Here is a 21,655-nt window from a genome sequence, read left to right as displayed (position 1 = left end):
GTCCAATTCTTGCCACACTTTGGTCAACAAGTCTGGAGTAATGGAGCAATAACCTCTCAACTCTGGAAAATCATTAGGTAGCGGTGGAACGTAGACACAATCTTTTATAAAGCCCCAAAGGAAAAAACTTGCATGACGTAATGTCAGGTGAACGTGAAGGCCAACAAAAAAGAGCTCTGTTGTCTCAACCATTACATCCACTCCAACGGTCAGGGACTTCGACGTTCAACCACTCTCACACAAAGAGATTCCAATGGGAAGAGGCTCCATCCTGTGGCCAAATAAAGTTTTCAGGTTCACCCTCTACTTAATTAGGTAAAAAGCCATTCTTTCGCGCTGCAAGCGAGAAAACAACAAAGCAGTACTTGCGCATGCTTGAGTTACTCTTAAGTTGTAACCTAGAACAAACACACTATAATACTTACAGTCAATACTATTTAATTTTACAACTGGGACATTCTTTTATGGACGTACTGTACTATGTTTTTACAACTGATAAAGACAATGAGGCCACTACAGATGGATGCAAGACACAAAGAAAGAAAATTGAGATATCAATCGGGCATAGCATACATTAAGAACCCCTTTCAGCATTTGTTTTAAAATAATGAAACAACGTGAAAAACGGAAATCAGGATAGTTGGACTGGAATATGAACCCTCGTTCTCCAGAATTGTAGTCCAGGGTTTTACCACCAAGCCAAATTGCTCAGTGTCAGCTTCATCTGCCCTACCCCCTCCCTTTCCCTTTCTTTGTCCAGATCTTAAAGAGTAATATTACAAAAATGTGACTGTAGAGTTATCATTACCCAGCTGCGGAACAGAAAAGTTACACATGATTTCTTTGCGGACACAGAGAAACAATACCTTAGTTTTTTATGTTTATTATCGATACACCCAACATCTTACATCTGTTATAAAGCTGAATTCACACAATTTTTGCCCCCTTCAGGGTGGGATTTTGCAATAACGTAAGAGTTAATCCAATTTATGAGCTAATTTCACCTCTTGTGTAAATGTCATCGAAATTGGTTCAGTAGTAAGTAAACCTCCACTTTTATATTCATTTTTGTACAATACACATAAAGCCACAAATATACTAAAAATAATATTGTGAATATCAAATATTAAACTGCACATTTTATAAAAATCAGTTAATATTATATTTTTGAGTAAATAAGTAAATAACCCATACAGACAAATCAAATAATAGTTTTATATTTTTATCTCAACTATATTTACATTTATTTTACATAAAAAAATTGAAAACCAGTCCTCAGAAAAAAATTATTTAAATTGAATAGGCATGCATGATAGAGATTTGAATTATTATCTGGTTTAGTTGTTATAACAATGGTTCATACAGTAAACACACAAACTACTAACAAAGCACTTACACCCTAACATGAAATAGAAAAAAAACCAACATCCAAAAATGATATCTCAGTAACAGTAAAAGTATATACTTTCCCAGACTATCTTCCACGTATGAAAACTGGGCCAACTGTAGTCAAAGCCTCATGATGCTGTTTGAAATGTTTACTGAAGCATTCTGGTTATTTACATCAACCTCAAATCAAAGGAGAAACTGTACAAATGTTTTCTACAACAATGGCCCACTTTACAAAGACATACATATAAAAATAAGTGATCAGACCTGTCGCCAAGGTTACGTGGGTTCGTAGCCCAGTAGATATGGGCTCTTGTGCTTTGCGAGTGGGAAACACAGATGACATTTCTGCGAAGCAGTAGATATTCTCTGATACTCTCGCTCCCATTACCACTTCTTTACATACACTGTTACATCCTACCTTAGACCTCAACGACAGTTCATTCCCGCTACATCTTGTTTATTTTTACACATTAAAAATCAATGGTAATGAGAAAGTTGGAGCACAAGTGGTAAAAATAATGATGGTCAAAGTACAGCCATAACAATTATTACAAATATTACAGCCAAACAAAAAAGCATTTTCTGATACTACTTCTCTAAGAAACAGATTCACATATTTCCCATTATTCCATATTCTTGATTATCACCACTTATACAATGAAAATTTATGTGAAACATTTACTGTTAATAACAATAACCTCTTCAAAATAAATTGAACAACTATAATGACCTACAAAAACTACAATTTTTTTTTTTAATCATACGCTGCTGCAGCACAAAGCAAATGAAATCACCTTCAATGCTCCACTCTGGCTATAGTCTGCTACGTGAATACTTTTGGCACAGTGCCGCCACATTCACCACTAGTTGCAACACAATTCACCGTGACAAGTCGACAAGTATATGTAGGTATGCTGCAGGGACCAGACGTCTTGATGGCTCTCGGGGCAAGGGTAAGGGATGAAGGAGCAGCTGACATTGCCTGCAACCATGCTGCTTTTGTAAGGTCAGGTTGATGCGACAAAGCAAGCCTAGCCAACAAGAAGCGACAAAGCAGGAATACAAACACTCGAGTTGCTTGACTTCTCGATCGTAGCCGCGTCGAAGGTGAAGACGTTTTGGTCAACATTGCAATCGCCATCATCAGGGAGCAGTTACAGTAGGTAGTCCAATTGTCGGTGATATCTTCGCCTTCGACGCGGCTACAACCTAGAAGCACGCAACTACCGACAATGGCCGCGAAAGCCTGCGGTATTAACTGACTCTAAGACTCACTGAGAACCCAGAAATTTTGTAGAGTCATTCAATGACAAGTTAAACACATGATTCAATTGGGCCACTGTTGTTTTACACACCACTAGCAAACCAACATCATCTGAAGAATTGAATCACACTGTCATTCAAGGCTATATAGTGTCTCCCCTCTAGGAGAGCAGCTAATGAAAAAACATTCAAGGTACGAGAGAGCACAACACCATCAGTCTAGCATGCAGGTTGTTGATCCGCGAAATGTCTACGTCCTTACCAGGGTTGGCCAATTTAAATTAAGATGGTTTAAACCATATTTAACCAAGTGGTGTTATTAAAAAAAATAAGTGTATTTTTAAATAGAATAACTTAATTGTTTTTAATGAAAGGCCTAATTCCACTCTAATTAACAACAAAAGTTTGTTCAATGTTTCTTGTAATTTACACAAACAAAAAGTTATATACTAATCAAGATCTTATTCATTTAAAATATTTAAATAAGTTGTCTATTACACTCAGCTAAAAACTCCTCTAGAATTAAATTAATTAGTGAAAAGTACTCAAACTATAAAAAACAGAGTAAATAAATAAATGTATTATTAAAAAAAATCCTATTCTGTAGGAAATCCCTGACTACTGGAAATCCCTGACTACTGGAAATCTCTATTCTGTTGGAAACACCCTTATATAGAGAATTCTCTTCCTGTGGGGAAATGCCCTTTCTGTGGATAGGTCCCAGTCAGATGTACAGATTTCCTGGACTTCAGTTCTTTGATATTATAACTTTTCTGGTTTAACATGAGAAGCAGAAAGCGGGATGATGTATGGTTTTCATTTGAACATGCTGAGAACCAAAATAACAAATGTAATAAAAAAAAGCTTTTTTAAACCTTTCAAAAAAAACCTGGTTCAAACCAAAAAGCCAGGTTTGGTTTTGAAAAAAAAAAAGCCTGGTTTTTTCCAACCCTGGTCCTTACTCATCATGAAGCTGAAGGGACACCCACAAGCAAGTGGTTTTTGTAACATGTCAATACATCCGGCCATACCAAACACGTTGTGTATGAAAACCAGATCATGCCTACTGTTCAATGCCTTACTATTAGGGAACTAATCGAAACATCTAGCCCATACAGCAATATTCATATTTACATGGGTACAGTATTGAAAGCCAAGTGCACAAAATCAAAACAACTCAAATAGGACTCTTTAACACAATACCATCTCAAATTATTATTGACAATAAGCAAAATTGAAATTCTAAGTAATTACCATACATAAAGTACATTGTATTTACATTTTTTATATTACATAATTCCTCCTTGTTCTGTATAAGCCCTTATAGTACAAGTTTCATAATTCTGTTCTTCTGTAAGTAGCAAAATTATGGCATTGATAAGTCTAACTTTTTTTTGTTTAAACACATTCATAAGTAAAATAATTTTTTTTAGATCTTTATATTACACTATTTTTAATATATAAATTAGAAACAAAGCACAAAGTTAATGCTTGTATAAATTTTATAATACAGTTTCGAGAAGTTACAGCCATGTCAGCTCCTGCAGTAGAATCATTACATTTCCAACTTCTGTATAGTATAACTTAAAATTTTACTTAAATGGAATTCATAGTCATACTACAAGCATTTCTTTAACACGCTATGCTTTTAATCATACATAAATACTTTTTTCAATGCAAAGTACTAAAGCAAGTATTAATTATTATGAATTCATTGTAGCAAAACAAGTAATGCTTGTTTTCCAAAAAAATTATAGTCACAAAATAGGCATACATTACTTCTCAAGAATTCACAGTAGTGCTTCTTAATAAATACAAGTTTTCATCAAGTATGGACTGAGTTAGTTGACTCAAGCAGTGATCTTGTTATATTACATTGTGGTGTAGGTTGTAAATAGTTCTGTGAAATTATTTTTGCTTCAAAGATGATAGAATTTAGACAATGAACATTTGTTTGAAAATATAGCTAAAAATAAAAAAAATGGCATATTGTGCTGTTTTAGAAGTAAATCTAACTTTATTAAGTTTGTTTACATTGATTTTAGAAATATATGTGACAATTTTATGAATAATTAAAAGGAAGTATTTTACCTTGATTTTCACATAGAGAAAAAATGCCTTACAAAATGTAAAAAAATGAATTATTGACAACATAACTTAAATCCAAAAAAACAAAGGTTTTCTGTGAATTTTTAAAGCTTTTTTTTTTACATAAAAAATCAAGCAATGTTCAATATAATGTCCAAAATTGTTCTATAAACAGTTTAATAGCATTTACTCATTGAAAATTAAAATATAAACAGCTTTCAAAAATGTCCAGTTCTAGTTATAATCGAAAAGGTCACTACCATTTCCTTTTTTATTTATTATTTATTTTATTAGAATAAAACTATATATTCAAATTATAATATCTGGAATAATAATACAAATCTAGAAAATACAAAAAAAAATGAAAACCTGGCATGAAGATTAGAACAGATCAGAACTAGAACCCACGCCATATAACCATCTTTTTCCTAGCAAGAGTCAGGGAGCAGCATGAAACCAGTTCTGTGTGCAGTGATTAAATGAGAACTCAGGATGTTTGTGTAGGCATTTTGGAGCTCACCAAAATTACCAAAATAGTATAATATTCAAACATGCTGGAATATTTTCTGTGTGCAGCAGGATTAACAACTGTATTTAGTACAGCTACTTATATCATTTCTTCATCAGTACGAATTGGGATGTGAGTAGTGCTTTGTCAAAAACATCTATCAAGCAGTACCCTCTTTTATCGCATAATCGTCGCACGCGCGTAATCGTCACACCCATATTTTAGGCCGTCAAAATTGGGATAAAAAACTTTCTCGCGTAAACTCGCATGATGTTTTTGGTTCCGCTAGTAGATGCCGAGCGCTTTGAGTAGGTATCTTTTCCATTTAAAACAATGTATTTTAAAGTAGAAATCTAATATTTATTCGGTCATTACCACTTAATTAATTAACGGAAAAATATGAAGTTGTGTGACGTGTAAATTTTCTTATAAAGACGTTTTTAAACGTTATTTCCTTTATCTGATCGTCTGCGTCGCCGCGGTGTAGATATCTTTTCCGTGTAAAACTATGTATTTTAAAGTAGAAATCTAAAATTTAATTTCGGTCATTACCACTTATTTATTTAATTAACGGAAATACGAAGTTGTCTGACATGTAAATTTTCTTTTAAATAAGTTTTTAAACATTATTTCCTTTATCTGATTGTCTGCGTTGTCGCGGCGTACCGCTTATAAAAATGTAGCCAGCGCATCATTCATGTTTGGTTATGTTGCTTCCCATATAGAGCGCACGCACGTAGTCGAATATTGATATCTCGCCGATTGGATTCATCGCGCGCTCTGTCAACTGCCGAGTTAACTACATTTGATAGGCCGCATTCTTTCGTGGCAAGTGTGTACTACGACACGTTAGTTCACGTCAGATTCAAGTGGCTTGCGTTCGCGTTAGAATTTTGGTTTTTCTATTTAAAGTTGAAGAAAGGTTTTTGTTTAATGAATTATTAATATAGATTGTTTGGCAAGCTCTTGTATACTCCACCTTTTTTTAATTAAACGTACTTTCCATGAACAGGTTTTGTTTTTATGAATAACTTTACCTAACAAATTTTTTTTTCCGCATAATCGTCACACCCCTACTTTTCAAACTTGATTTTAGAATAAAATGTGCGATAATTATGTGAGAAAACCCGGTACTTGTTTCAAGATTATGAATTCATAATTAGTCTAAGAAAGGCTTTGGCGAACAAACACGTCTTCAAAAGTAGTATGAATTACACTCTTGGGAGGGTAAAAAAAAACTGCTCCCTGCCACTTCACAGAAAATGGAAACATTGTAACCCCATGGTAGAATTCTACTTTCTGTTAGGGTTGGCACGACACAATTGATGGATGTGAGTCTGGAGATTGGCCTCGGATATGAACCTCCGGTCGCAGTACGGACACAACATCCAGGGATCCGTGATGTGCATCGCTCCTCTGGTGCGCTTCACGATGGCCTCGGGGTCCGACACCCATTTCTTCTTCGGAAAATACGTGCCCCTCGCCCTCTGGATCCTGGACCGGGTCACCAGCGGGCTGCCCACCCTCGGCTCCGGGAGGCGGGGCATGCTGTGCCGGCCTGGAACCCCACGATCCGGGTCTCCCACGCCACTCGAAGCCGCGACAGTGCTGCACCCCTGGTTCTGAAGGCCCGGTTCTGTCTTCACACCACAGACTTCCTTGACCGCCACGCACGAATGGTGCAGTGGGAAAATTTGCAACAAGGGTTTCACGTCCACACAGGATTCATGGTCGGCCACGGCTGTCTCACGATCATGGACCAGCAGAGCTGGTGGCTTCACGTCCTTGCACATTGGCTGATCGCTCTGCAGAGGGTCTTTCTCCAACGGAAACTCCTTATCGTCTGCTGCCTTCCTTTCCGTTGGCCACGTGGCAAAACTCTCGCACTTCAGCTCCAAAGACTCAAACCTCTGGGGGCCCGGCTCACTCTGAGCAACGGTCAGACTTTCCGAGACTTCTGGCTTCTGTAAGTTTGGATTTGAGGTGGCAACAGTCTGACCACCAATCTCAAGGACACCTGCCGTCTTGACACTGTCGGACGGCTTCGGGAGAATGAACTTGAATTTGGGCATCACAAGTTTCTGCTTTCTGTTACCTGGCGCAAGTTGTTTCTTTGGTTTGAGAGGGGGCTGGTAATGCAAATTTTGGTGGCTAAAGGTAGGAAATTCTGCTTCTGAAATAGGGATTAACATTTTAGGTGTTTCGTGAGTAGTTTTAATCAACATGCTGCTGTTCTGCCAAATGCCAGAGGCTGCTTGGGCACCGCCAGTACCAAGGGGAAGGGAAGAATTTGCCGGATCAAAGTTTGGCAAGACAAAGACTGCGGCAGGATTCTGAACTGAAGGTGCAGCGACCACTTGACCTTGAAGGGGAACACCATGGGCCGTCTGCCAAGCATCGGTCGACTCTTGGCCATCGACCGCAATACGCATGTCAGGCACGCTGCACGTTTCATTTTCCTGAGCCTCTGCTGCAAAAACTAAAAGCAAAAAAAAAACTTCAAGTTAGGCACTGTTCTGATGAACAATATACTTCAACCTTTCTACTTTAGGTAAGGAATGAGGAAGGGGATCAAGACAAATTTACATCAACACAATCGAGCCATTCTTCAACTAGAATTTAAAGTTAAAAGTAACCACATGAGTTTACATGACAGTAACAGTAAAGAAAATGAGGAAAACCCAACAGTAAAAAAGTATTAATTCAGTAGCCTGTAGTTCTAAACCAACAAGAAATATTATATTTGCTAAAACACTTAAGAAAACAGCTGCACAATAAAAGTAAAAAAAAATATATAAATACTAAAGTATTTCTTGCCAGAAATTACTATACATATTTTCAAAGGCTTATGCCTTTATGTAAATTTAATGGTATGTGTTTTCTTCTTGGCATATGAGCCTTCCACTAGTTCTGATCACAGACTAAATATAAATAGTATGGATATAGACAACACCCAAGCTGTACAGCAGAATTTTTTTGAGGCTTTCATTGGACTGCTTATTTGCAATACAACTGCCAAAATTGTGTGTCATGGCTGGAAGCGAACGTGTTGTTAAGGTTATTAAATCTAATTGCAATCTGCATGACCCCGTTCAGTGTGGGATGTGCTTTAAAATTTATTTGTTGCTGGATTCAAATAAGTACTGCATCATTTTAATACTTTACATACAATAGCTTTAACAAATTCATGTCACTAAGTGCCATTTGTAAACAAATAAACATGCACTAATCATATCAGATGATTCAGAGAGCAAATCTTAAGTGAACGTATTCCAGAATATATTGTATAACTTCTCTATGGTTGAAATGAGTAGCAACCAGAAGGAGACAGGACGATAGCAGCCACACAAGTCGCCTAGCTGCTAATGTGTTAAAGAAGAGAGTTGTAGAAATCAAGGATTGCAGTAAGTGAGTCATCTAATGCCTCAATACAGGTCATGCATAGGCAACTCGAGCAACATATCCGTCCGTCACCAGTAAACAAGAGCCCAAACCACTGAAAGTCAGTGATACAACAGAACAAAAGAACTGCAAAGAACAGAATTGGCACAACTGCAAAAAAGTGTTAAAACACAAATACCATGCTAAACATATTTGTTGTATATAGACAATTTAAAAACATGTGTCAAAATTTTAAAGAGAAAAACATAAGTTTATGCAAAAATATTCAGTAATGAAAATATAGTATCAAAAAGTAATTTAATCCATTAACAAACACCTAAACATGTGATCAATTACTATCTCACATGCCAAATTGATTATTCCATTTTCTTATCATTATTATTACCTAAGGGATTTTCCTATAAATTAATTCTGATAGCTATCTTGCATTTGTTTCACTAAATATTTACTTAACATTGATTTAAAGCTTTAAAATGTCAAACAAGTAATCATAACTATTAACAATTGAATTAGAAAAAAATGTTTACATTTGAGACAAAACACAATATGCAAGAGTGCTATCGTGATGCATTTACAAGAAAAGCCCTCAAATAATAGCACTGACAAGAAAAAGAACTAAACTACTAATGGTGAGACCGAACATTTAAGAAGTAAAAAAATTCCCCTAGTATGTGTATTTTCATGTTTGTAAGCTACAAAACAATTGTAAGCTACAAAACAATAAATAAAATTATTTTTAACAGCTGCACATGAACTGTTCTTCAAATGTATTTTTTTAATATTATTATATTATAAATATTATTGTTGTTGTTGTTTTACTACCATTTATTTGTTCAACATCATTTTACCCCACTACCATTTATTTGTTCATTATCATTTTACTCACCTAACTTACTCATTTTTTTGTTTATAAAAAAATATCTGCAGTTAAAACAGATTTCCAATTATGTTCATTGTTTTTCCAGTTATATCTACTCCAAATATTAACGACAAATTTGATTTGTAACAATATTATTTTTTATGCTACGAAAAGTGACAATAATTACTGTAGTTAATTTATTAATCTATTAGCTTGATAAAGAACTTATGTAAGTCAACCAATTACCTTTTAAGTTAATTTGTATTAAATGTAAATACCATATTAATCCAATTATAAAGGTAAAATGTTTTATTACTAGATAAATGAATTATGTTATTTTTATTTTAAAGTTAAAATCTTATCTTTTTATTGTATTGCATTTTTTGATACAATGCATATTATTGGAGATATTTAGCTAATTTGAGACCAAACTTAACTAACTTTCTATCAACAACTTATTGGAAAATGAAGAAATAACAAATTTAACTAAACTTTTTTTGAGTATATTAAAGTTAATATGTACATATTTCACAAAATATTAGCAAATTGTTCAAATACCGTCAGTTGGGGTAACATTGGCCCTTTGAGGGTAATTTTGGCCCAAGACAAAAAAAAATGTTAAACCATGTTACAACTCTTCCAAATATTTATTAGATGTGATGATACATATGTAACATATGTATCATCACATCTAATAAATATTTTGAAGAGTTGTAACATGGTTTAACATTTTTTTTGTCTTGGGCCAAAGTTACCCTCAAAGGGCCAAAGTTACCCTCAAAGGGCCAATGTTACCCCAACTGACGGTACTCTATTTTAATTGTGTTTGTTTTTTTAAGCTAAAAATTAAATTAAAAATCTTTTACAGCAGCACAATGCTCATCTTACATCTTTCAGGATTTAAATTTCATGGCAGAAGCTGAAATGTCTAGTTAGTAAATTTTTGGTGAGAGCATTCCAAATGTTTCATGGCTTGTATGAAATCTTAATGCCATTTAACAGAAAAACTTGTTTTGTATTTATCGTTCAAAAAAAAACTGTTAGTACATGTATGGTCTTACAGCAAAGTATTATCTAAAAATTAAACAATTATTTCTTAAAAAACTAATTTTGACAAGAATAGAACTTTATCTACTTCTACCATTCTAGAAATATTTAATAAATATAAAATTGGTTTGTAGAAATATATTTTCATGTTAGAAACAGAAGTATATTTATTAGCTACCTAGCCATGCTTAACAATATGGAATAACAAATGCTTTCATAACTACCCTTTCCATTACAAATTGTTTTATTGTTAAGAGACGTCCAACTTTTCAAATAGGAAATAAAAACAAATAAGACAATTGCAGACGGATGGAAATATTTTATTTCCATTCAACTACAAGCTTTTACAGGTAAATGTATTTTTATCCGCCTGAATTGTGGAAGATAGCTAGTTGCTTTAATATATGATGACATTAACTTGGTTACATTTAAATTTAGGCATTAATTTCAGTCAACAACAAGCACTGTGATAAAGCAAACCCAGTTATCATTCATCGTAACACTGTATAATCCATACAATCTTGACATTCAAACTTGTCATGAGCATGACTAATTAATCCATCCAAAATTCTGGACCACTCATTATTACAGGAAACCCTCAAAAACACTTAACTATAAAATGATCGATTTTTACATGGGTAGGACTACTATATTGCTTCACAATATCTTCACATGAGGTGCCTTGAATAACTTTCATCAGACACCAAAAACTGCATGGATGAATTTTCATCTTTAATACACTCATGCTCATGTTCAACATTAATTACAAAATAGTAAATGCTGTGTGCATCAAGTTAAAGAGACGATAGTAACATAAAAATGTCACTTCACTGCAAGTACCATAATTTTTCAAACAGTTGAACAGAAATTGGCAACTCTTACACTTTTCACTTTCAATACATCAGGACCACATCAATAAGCTAACAAACCAATCTACAGTGAGGCAGATATTTTCAGAGAGTCTGTACTGTTCATAACACCCTAACTCTTATCTTACAAACTATTTCTTGTATAAGGAATGTTAAGAAGTTTAGTCCTCGAATAGGCATCAAGTACGTATTCTGACCTATCACTATTCTTCAATTACGGGCAAACTCACACAATGTTATGCATAATGAGTTTCATATAAAAAAGGTGTGTTTTAATTAACATGCTAAAAAAAATGAAGAAAGTCTGCGAGCCACTCTTTACAGGGAAGAAATTTTCTCCAAATTTCAAACAGACTTTTCAGTTTAGTTCAAGTTTCCACTCAGTACTTTATTTTTTGTACATACTTGAAGCCTGTAACATGCACAGAGAGAAACAATAGCAAAATCAAGAAAATTTCATTGGCTGTTGGATACAGATTTCTATAAATAATAGGCAACTGCCAGATACCAAGCCCCAACGTGCATGCTCAAGTAATGAAAGCTATCAGCCCACAGAGTTAATACACTTGTTTGTCGAGTTAAGAGCACTGCATAGTAATAACTACAGCAAATAAAAATTGCTAGCAAGAGTGATATGGTGCTATAGACGCAGGCCACCACAATGTCAACAATTATGTATTTACTGGATACATATAACACACAAGAGGGGTTTATCACATAAAATGTTTACATGCTGCCATAAGCCATACAAAATGGCTGATGAACAGGATTTGGATCATCAATATTCTACTGTATCATATTTATAAATTAAACATAACTTTCAAGTTTTCAAAATACTAAGTACTATAATATTAATATAATAAACATTGGTTGTCTAAACAATAAACAATATCACTTATAACTCACACTTTAGGCAAGTCAAAATTGTACATTACCAAGTTTATCATTACCAGTAACAACAATATTTATAAACAAATAAAGTATTTATTTGTGAAATATGAATATTTAAATAAAATAAAAATTTGTGTCCCAAACCAGGGTCTTTTGTATGAATATTTTTAAGGGCTTTTAAATTAAAGAGATACCATCTTGAACACAGTTAATTTAACAATAATTACAAAATATGTTTATAGGTTTTATGCTGGGGAAAAAAATGTTAGAGTGGTTAGAAAATGTACACGCCAAAATGGGAAATTAATACGTCTTTTGGTACAGTTGGTATGAAGGATTTGTTGAATTTTTTTTTTTTAATTTTTAAATATTTTGTCTGTTTATGTTATTTGGTTTTACATAAATTTAATTTGTTGTACATATATGTAAAGATGGCATATAAACTGATAGAAGGTAACATGCCTGGTGTTTAAAGGCAGTAATAGTTGAGACATTGTTATTTGTGTTTACTTTAACAGCCGCGTGAGGCGGGTCAGAGTGCGAGAAGGGGAGGGTCATCAGCCAGCCAAGAGCTGTCGATATCTAGTGTTCTACTGTCGCTATGATGAATTTCTGCAATGTTTCTGTGTGTGATGGAATAAGCACCGTGGTTCCTGTTTATAACAAGTGTTTTCGGAGAATGATCCCCGCTGATATTATTTTGAGCTGGCCACTCATTTTTTTGCAGCCTGTGTTTATCCTGTGTTCTCTATTTTGAGAACCCTGCATACCAGCTTCGGAAAACGAGCTGGGTTTAACCTGGAGTGTACAGCCCGCACCTATTCAAGTATGATATTTGTGTAATCCACAATAGCAGTGTTCCCTGCGCTCGAAGCATCAGGGGAGCATTCGACTGTTCTCGGCGTAAGTTTTTGCTCGGACAGCTAAAATTTTCACAAATGTGTCATAATTTATGTGATTTATGTCAATTTTCTACTAATGCTCAAATATTATATTAAATAAAGGATTTACATTTGCAAACAACACATCTGTTTCACGTCTCAAGCAAAGATTAGAATATAATGCCAAGGTCCAGGAAAAGTTTTTACATTAATATTCAATTGTAACTATTTTGGTAATTTCTGTAAAATGAAAAATTAAATTGTAGAGTAAAATAGTAATATGTCTGTGTACGGATATAAATATTTTATGAAAGTTGGCCAACTTAAATTCATAATGTGGTTTAATTTTAAGTATGGTATTTTAGCTATATAAAACTTTTAAATAATTACAAGTAAACATAATTATTGGTGTCAACTCTAGCTTCCTTTGTATGAAATTGCAGTTAGTTCCCTTTTGTTTATTTTGGAGGACAAGTCTCGACAGACCCAGCTTAGGTCAACTGCCATTTAAGAAATTTACAGTATTTTTTAAATTTAATAAAAAGTTTTAAAACTGCATCTCGTCATGTGCTTAAATTGTCACACTGTGCCCAAGGTAAAAAGGGTAAGTGTGACGAAGTAAATATCTGTTACTTAGTGTACATAAATGTTGAATATGTTGCCAACTACTGATCATAAATCATGTGTTCAAGCTAAACTGTGTCAATTTGCAGTGTGATTGAAGAGAGTTGCAATAATAACAAAAAAAAATCAAGACTAATGTTAGTAAGGGAGACATCTTATCGTGGGCAGTGAAGTAAAACACTGTGTGTGTCATTCATAACCCAAGGTTTTTGTATGCCTGTTAACATGATCCCAAGCTAAGATGGTATTTACATAATAAAGACTAGAGCAACTGCAACAAGTGCATGACTATATGAACCAAGCGAAACACGGCAGCACACGAGACTGCTGTGTGCTGCTACGGTGGTATTGATGTCAATGCAACATTCAGACAGCTGTTAGCACCCGCATACCTATTCATGCGTGTTTGTGCCACTGGAGGCTCAGTGCATTAGCCTAACATAAATACAATAACCATCATTGCATAAACCAGTCAATGCATATGCTCACACAGATAGAAGATAAAACCTATTTGGTCTGTACAGAGTTGAACCTGCATTCCTTCCAACACAAGTTCTTGACCTCAGAAGTTGTTACCACCCACCACCTTCGACTAGCTCAAATTAGGTGAAGAGTGGAACATACAGGTTGCAGGTCACGAAGAAAGAAAAAATTAATAAACAATGTTCGATGTACTACCTGGTTTTAATTATTCATTTAAAAATCACAAAATATTTTGCGCAACAGAACAAATAAAAATTAAATGTACATTAAAAAGAAGATAAAACCCGGAGCCATCGCCCGCCACGGCCTGCTTGGCCCGCCGCTCGAACAATGATCGCTCGGCCCGGTGCTCGGACAATCACTGATCTTACAGCTTTCCTCTCCCTTGTGCGGGCAGTGTCCTGGGCTCGCTGACGTAATTTGCAGTCAATCACAGCGCATGGCAACAGAAGCGTCCACGAAATGCTTACTTCTGTTCCCACGACGCAGCGATTTTGTCTCTTTCTCACACTCCCGTGACCGTGACTCACACGCCTAGCGTGTGAAACAAAGCCTCGGTCGTGGAAAAACGAAGGAGAATTACGTCAGCACACCTTCCCACACAAGGACGCCAGCAAAAGAAAATTACGAGAAAATAAACTTATGAATTTTAAAAATAAAAACAATAAACCCGGTGAAATATTTTCATAATAACTTTGAAAAAGGTAAAAACTTTAAATCATTTGAAAACCTAACCTGAAATTTGACAAAAAAAATTTATAACAAAAGATTATTACTGGATTGCATGAGGAAGGCTGTAATATGGGTTGTTACAAAGTAACAACACTGCATCTAACCCAATTAGAGTTCATTTCATTTTACTCCTGCTGTAAATTATAATGAATCTTTGCAAATTTCAAATTTTTGAATGTAGTAAATAGTGATAGAGGAAACTATTTAATGTGAGCAAATACCACCACATTCAATAGTTAAGGCTGTCTCACACGTAAAGTTGATAAGTTTAATTTTTACTGCATTTTACTCTTTCATTTGTTATTCTATTACAAATATTTTTATCAGATATTAACTATTTCTATCTGGTTGTATGATGTAAGATACCCTAGAGTTTAGCATGTCCTTTTAAGATGATCTCAAATGTACCTTGAACACAAGAAAACCTCAGATTAAAGAAGACTTCAATCTATCTCATTGCAAGATGATTTAAATTTAATACAACTTCAAATTAAAGGAAAGCGGGAATAAAGGGCATCTCAAATATTAAAACCCAAATCTAATGACTTAAAAATTAGTTCAGCATATTTATATACAAATGTATATGAATTTTTTTATAAGACTGAAATGAAACATAAGTATTGTTTCATGTATGAGGTTGGCCATTTTTGAACTAATTTTGAAGTAATTTTAAGTTATTTATTGTCTTATATTTAATCTCTTTTATAATTATTATGTTACAATCTATCAAAGTCGCTTCGTATACAAGCGTGTTGACAAATTTAAATTCATATAACTGAGACTATTATTTGTAATTCCCTTTAAGTCCAGGATTCCCCTACATTTCAAGATGTTAGGGTCATTGAGAATGAAGTTTTAGAATTAGCCTAGCAAACTTTTATGTGGGTGCTATGTTAGCTCGATAAAAATCTATCTGGACGATCTTCAATCTACCATGTATTCTGAATCGTGTTCGCAGTGGCAATTGCTGCAGCCCTGTCTTTAAGGTGCTGGATGTGTACGCCATGTTTCTAATGTATTCCCACAGAAAAGACAGTGTGACAGTGAAGCCTAAGCCCATATGCTCGGGGATTGAGAGTGGGGCTGCAAGACCAGCGTGAGGTGGCGCGTGGCAACATGTGATTCATTCACAAAGTCTCAGTTTATGTTGTAGTACACCAAACATAAATTGGGTGTCGCAGTGCAACATAAGTGGCGATGTTTGCATCCACGAGATTAACCTCCAGGAGACAATGCTATAAATCTGTGGCTGAATCAGTTCTTAATAAATAAAAAAACTACGCCGTCTGTCGTTTGGTTTAATTTCATGCAGCAGCTGAAAGAAAGCAAAGAGCTTCAACGATTTGTGCAAACATGTTGAATTTTTCGAATTCCTAATGCTTAACTTCTGCTAGTTGATTTCTTGAGCAGAATTGGCATAAGTGTTCCACTTATTCCCCCGTTGTTTTTGGTCAGAAAAAGAATTTCTTTCCTCAGTGCCTTGCAACTGTTACAACCACAGATTCATATCTCTGTCTTAAGTTTTTTTCTTGTGGATACAAACGTTGCCACTTCCATTGCACTGTGTGACAACCAATTTCAGTTCGGCGTACCACAACACAAAGTGAGTCTGCACCGTGCCACACGGAAGTGAACAGAGTAGTCTTCAAGCTCCTCTTCCGCTCCCCGCACACGGGTTGTTTTAAGCCTCACAGTCGCTTAAGATCACACACAACTTTACTCTTTTCTGTGAGGATACATTGGAAACATCTCATTCCTACATTAAAAACATAACAAACATCCAGCACCTTGGGAAAGAGGGGCACTGCAGAAATTGCAACTGTAAATATGTACTTGATTCAGGAGACATGGCAGGTGATCGAAAATCGTCTAGACATCACCAGAGCTGATTCGGTGCAAATATCGAAGTGAACTAATTCTAACTTCTTAATTCTATAATTCTATTCTTTTCTGAATATTTTAAGATGCCACACATGTATATACATTAACTACACTTTGACAATATCACTTTAGAATCACGGCAATCATTCTCAATGACACTGAATATTCAAAGTCAACACTCGAGGCCATTTGAGGTCATTCAATGATGTATTTTATTGTCCAACATTTGATTATTTTATTTTCTAGAGCACTTTGTGTTCTACTTCATCATGCTATTACAGTGGTTAACACAAAAAAACATTAAAAACTAGTTTAATTACTATTTTATCATAAGAAGGAAATAGGACCCCCAACCAGTATTTTATGTAAACCAAATTAATGTTTATTGGGCACTCAAATATTCATTTTACTCAATAACTATTGATTCATTGATGATCATTAAGAAAATTTATCAAAATCAAAAATTAATGTTCCAAAGGTTTGTATATTGATTGTACTACTTAATTTTCAAACAAACCTAATGTTAATCACTAATTATTATTGCTTCCTATGGTATTATCTAACCAAAGAAATCCTTATTGATTAAAATAGTAATATTTTTTTTAAATATCTCATCTCCTTGTCAACACAAAAATGTCAACTAAACCACATTGACCACTAAGTCCACGCAGTGTTAGGTTCTGATTTTGATCATTCTGATTATTTTTATTCAAATCAAGCACCCTACACATTGTTAAACATGCTTGTTTGGCAAAATATTCATGTTGCATTACTAAATTTACATTTTAGCACGAACAGTACACAACTTCTGAATTTGAACTACGTTCTATCTGTTTAATTTAAGGCAGGAAGCCAAGCAGGTAAAATGAGCAATCTTTATGTTAGTTACTGCATATAATGAACCCAGTGTTTTGAAATCTGGTCATGTAATAACATAAGTAAAGAATGAATTATTTAATTTTTAAAAAAATGAAATTAGAATTGTACTTGTAAATTATACATAAATATTATCTCCAAACACAATTTTATAATTAGACTTTAACAATTAATTTACAAAATATTGTTTGGACAGCCAAAACAGAAGCACAGGTTCTTGCTTTCTGTCTACATTATGAGATACCTATAGCATTTACACACAATGGTAAGAAAAATACTCAAGTACAAAATAATTATACTTTCAATATTTTCTGTCAATCTGCTTGACTTGTGGGTTGTATACTTTATATTCTGTTATCGCAGGCACAGTACATAAATCATTTAAGTAAGACATCACTAATTTTGTAAGAAACATATTACAGAATGCTGTAGGGGATCTCATTATTCCCCAGAAATACTGAAAATTATCACTAATTTAGGGAAAATTTAAAGATACAATACAACAGCAAAACCATAATACTGTACTAACAAGAATCCTTATTCTAGGGGCAAATATTCATAAATATTAAATTGTCCAGTTGGAGGAGAAATACCACTCACTACTCACTGGAGGGGACAAGAAACAATCGCAAGTTTGTTCATAAATTAATTTTCTTACTGCAATTCGGAATCTTCACTTTTTAGCAGCGTCACACTCGTAACGAACGTGCTTCAAGAGTAGGCGCCGCTCAAAGATTTGCCCACACAACAAACACACGTGATAGTGATTATTTTGGTACGCCATCCTCACGCCGAGCTGTGGAAGTTTCGAGTCCACTGCAAAGACACCAAAAACCCAACCTTAAAAAACATCCTGTCACCAACACACCACAAACACACTACACAAAGAAAGGATATTGGACCTCGTGAAATGCCTTGTGTTTCGACAACAATACGGGATACTTTATAGAGAGTTCCAGGTGATACCATCTATATTATCACGTTATCACAACACCGTACAGAGAACACATCAATTAATTACCATCAAAATTAGAATGAAATAAAAATTAATTTTTTTACTCTTTTTTATCTGGAAGCTGAGCTACCAGTTGCTATGTAATCTTAGCATGGAAATGGTTGTCAGAGTATGAATAACTGAAAAAAATTGTTCGCCTTTAGTTTCGTTCTTTCTGAAAGAGAATAGGCACAACGAACTGATATTTACCTTGTGAAAAACCTGTACATGAAAGTGTGGCGACACTACCCTACCATTGCGCAGACACGAAACTACAGCAGGCCGTCTGCGTCTGCGAACTGCTGCTCCTTCAGCACGTGGCAGCGCAGGTAGTGCTGCCGCACGTACTCGGGGCGCGTGTACTTCTGCCCGCACGCCAGGCACTGCTGCTGCTTCTTGGCGCTGCCGCACTCGTAGCGCACGTGTCTGTTCAGAGTGCTGCGCGTCGTGTACCGCTTGCCGCAGTTGCCGCACACGTTCGGCTCCGAGTTCAGCGGCCAGGCGCCGCCCGGTTCGAACACTGGAACAATCAAATGCTTAGCATCGACGAGAACATGGTGGCATACACGGAGAAGAAAACAGAACGTCAAGCAAGTAACACCATTTGCACAAATTGAGCATCCGACCAAATGTATAGTTAACCACAAAGAAAGTAACCTGTAACAATATTCTCGAGAGCATTCCAGCTTCGTTTCATGAGGCTTTGAAACTATGTGGTATAAATTAGTACAGTTTCACGAGATCTGTGCAATGAGGTCAACTTTTTATAACTGAAAATCTGAAAATAAATTGGCACCTTCATGTAAGATATTAAGTCACTTAATAGGTCTTGGGCATGGAAATAGCACAACCTTGTCCATCCCCTTGCATGGTAAAGATTTTTGGGTAGCATTAGATGAAGGAATATGTTAGTGTAGAGAAGATGCTTTAGTTTCACTCACTGACTATGATTAGAAAGCAGTGATGATCAAGAAGGTGGGTAAAATGTTGTTTGCTCACTACACCCTAGCAGAGATGATAGGACAGATCATACCTGAAACTTGTGTACTTTATAAAAAAAGAAGGAAGAACATAAATTATTATTTTAACTACCTGGCTTTTAAATTCTGCAGCTTACTAAAAAGAAACCATCCAAACAGCACATGACGGATACAGAAAACTAACTAGTGGTTTCAAGGTTGATAAAACCGTTTTTAAAAGGGAGGGAGGGGGGGGGGGGGCAAATGAGCTCAAGCTAGACGATTCATTCACCATGCAAAATCAGCATAGGACAGCCAGACATGAAATCCACGCAATAGTGACAAAAGTACCATCACGTGAGACGTCCTGTTAACTAAGTTGAGAAGCAGCTTTAAGATCTTAAAACTTGCATCTGATTCTTGTCTTATTTGCAATACAAATATTAAATAAATAAAAATATATTTTTTTCAATTCTACATATACTTTACACTTTTCATTCCATTTCTTTACTATCCATGTAAAATATATATCTTGTATAAAAATTGCAGTCAAATTTTAATTATATCTTCACTAAACAGGCAAACTGAAGTAATTATTAACAACTACCTTTACATAAAAAAAGTTTACATTACATTAAGGAACAGAAACTGCGCAACCAATTTTCCATTGGTATCATAAATACAATGAATACATGAAAACCTACAATATTTTGGAAGCACATTAGTAATTAAATGCAATTAATTCCACTGCATTATAACACTTAACGTTTAAATATACATGAATAATCAGCTTATTACTATTCTATGTATACAATGATGTAAAGTACAACAGAATATTGCCACTGAAGATGCAATACCTCTTATATAAAAAGTTATATTTTTCTAGAGGTTAAAAAAAATTATTTCAAAGATCTGTTCATCACCGCTGGAAAGTCCTAGATTTTTAGCCAATATTGAGCAAAACAAAAGCAGTTTTTTTTTAATACTTCTTTACACCCATAAAATATCCATACAAAATTCATCCCGAAATGTTATTTTATTTGCACATGGATAAGCAAGGCAGTACTACCTTCCATGACCAATACTGAGTGGTTTCATGTTTCATATGAATGCGCAAATTAATTATTGAATAATATTACTGAAAAGTCTCACATGCTGTTAATATAAATAGTGTAAACCGTGTAACCAGGGTGGACGCCCATTACTTCTCCTCTTAAGTTGCCAAGCGAGTTTCCTGACCAAGTTGCTAAACGTGGCGCGGGAGCGAGTATGATGCATTGAAACGGACACCAGTTTAGCGATTGAGCCTTGTGTTTGCTCGGCCAGCCTGGAATATTCTCTGTCATTCCAACCATTACACCCAGACCAGCATATAAAGGTGCCAAGTAGACAGCCTGTTACTCAGTACATAGGAGTCACGCCACGTGGAGCATCGACCAGTCCAGCGTCATCAAGGAGGGCGTCAAGGCACTGATCGGTGTGTAGAGACTTGCCTGTGCACACTGGGATCGAGTCCTTCACAAGGGATTACTGGCTGGGCGAGTAGGGAGCCCATCAATGAGTAACGCCCACGGTCAATGCACGTCACAGCTTGAGCACGGGTTTGAGTCCAATGCCTGCGACCTGTAGCCCGCTGGACGAGTGCCCGTCTACAAAGCGAGCGCTGGGAAGCGCGGTAACCAGCGTGGAGCAAATGCAACAATCCTCAAGTAATTGACTTCGAGCCAAACAGTCACGAGAGACTACGAGTTGCACAAAAAAGGGCATTATAAAGAAAAGTATTTGTGTCTCAGTTGCACAATAAAAATGGTTAAGAAATGATACATTAATATTTTATTAATTAGTTAAGAAGTATTTACTTCTTTCTCCGGCACCAGGAGGTAGGTAGGTGGTGAAGTCGGTGTAG

At 35.3% G+C, this 21,655-nt stretch overlaps 1 protein-coding gene across 48 annotated transcripts in view; it reads right to left on the bottom strand.

Annotated features, from left to right (window-relative positions):
* LOC134534196 (longitudinals lacking protein-like) overlaps positions 1-21,655 on the bottom strand; it is a 287,153-nt gene that overhangs the window by 226,474 nt on the left and 39,024 nt on the right. For 2 of the 48 annotated variants that reach the window (XR_010075451.1, XR_010075452.1), the window contains exon 6: positions 19,222-19,310. The exons of 42 other annotated variants lie outside the window; for them this stretch is intronic. Coding sequence is in view for 4 of the 6 variants with exons in the window: in XM_063372370.1 (XP_063228440.1) it covers positions 6,544-7,730 (1,187 nt within the window). In the remaining 2 variants the exon portion in view is untranslated. Of the gene's footprint in view, positions 1-867; positions 7,731-10,863; positions 18,613-18,648; positions 19,311-21,655 lie in introns of those variants that run through there. 4 more of the 48 variants (XM_063372397.1, XM_063372370.1, XM_063372421.1 and 1 more) reach the window with 4 other exon arrangements.

Source organism: Bacillus rossius, chromosome 7, assembly GCF_032445375.1.
Source record: "Bacillus rossius redtenbacheri isolate Brsri chromosome 7, Brsri_v3, whole genome shotgun sequence".
Taxonomy (NCBI): domain Eukaryota; kingdom Metazoa; phylum Arthropoda; class Insecta; order Phasmatodea; family Bacillidae; genus Bacillus; species Bacillus rossius.
The sequence above is the reverse complement of the archived record's forward strand: the minus strand, read 5'-3'. Positions and strand labels throughout refer to the sequence as shown.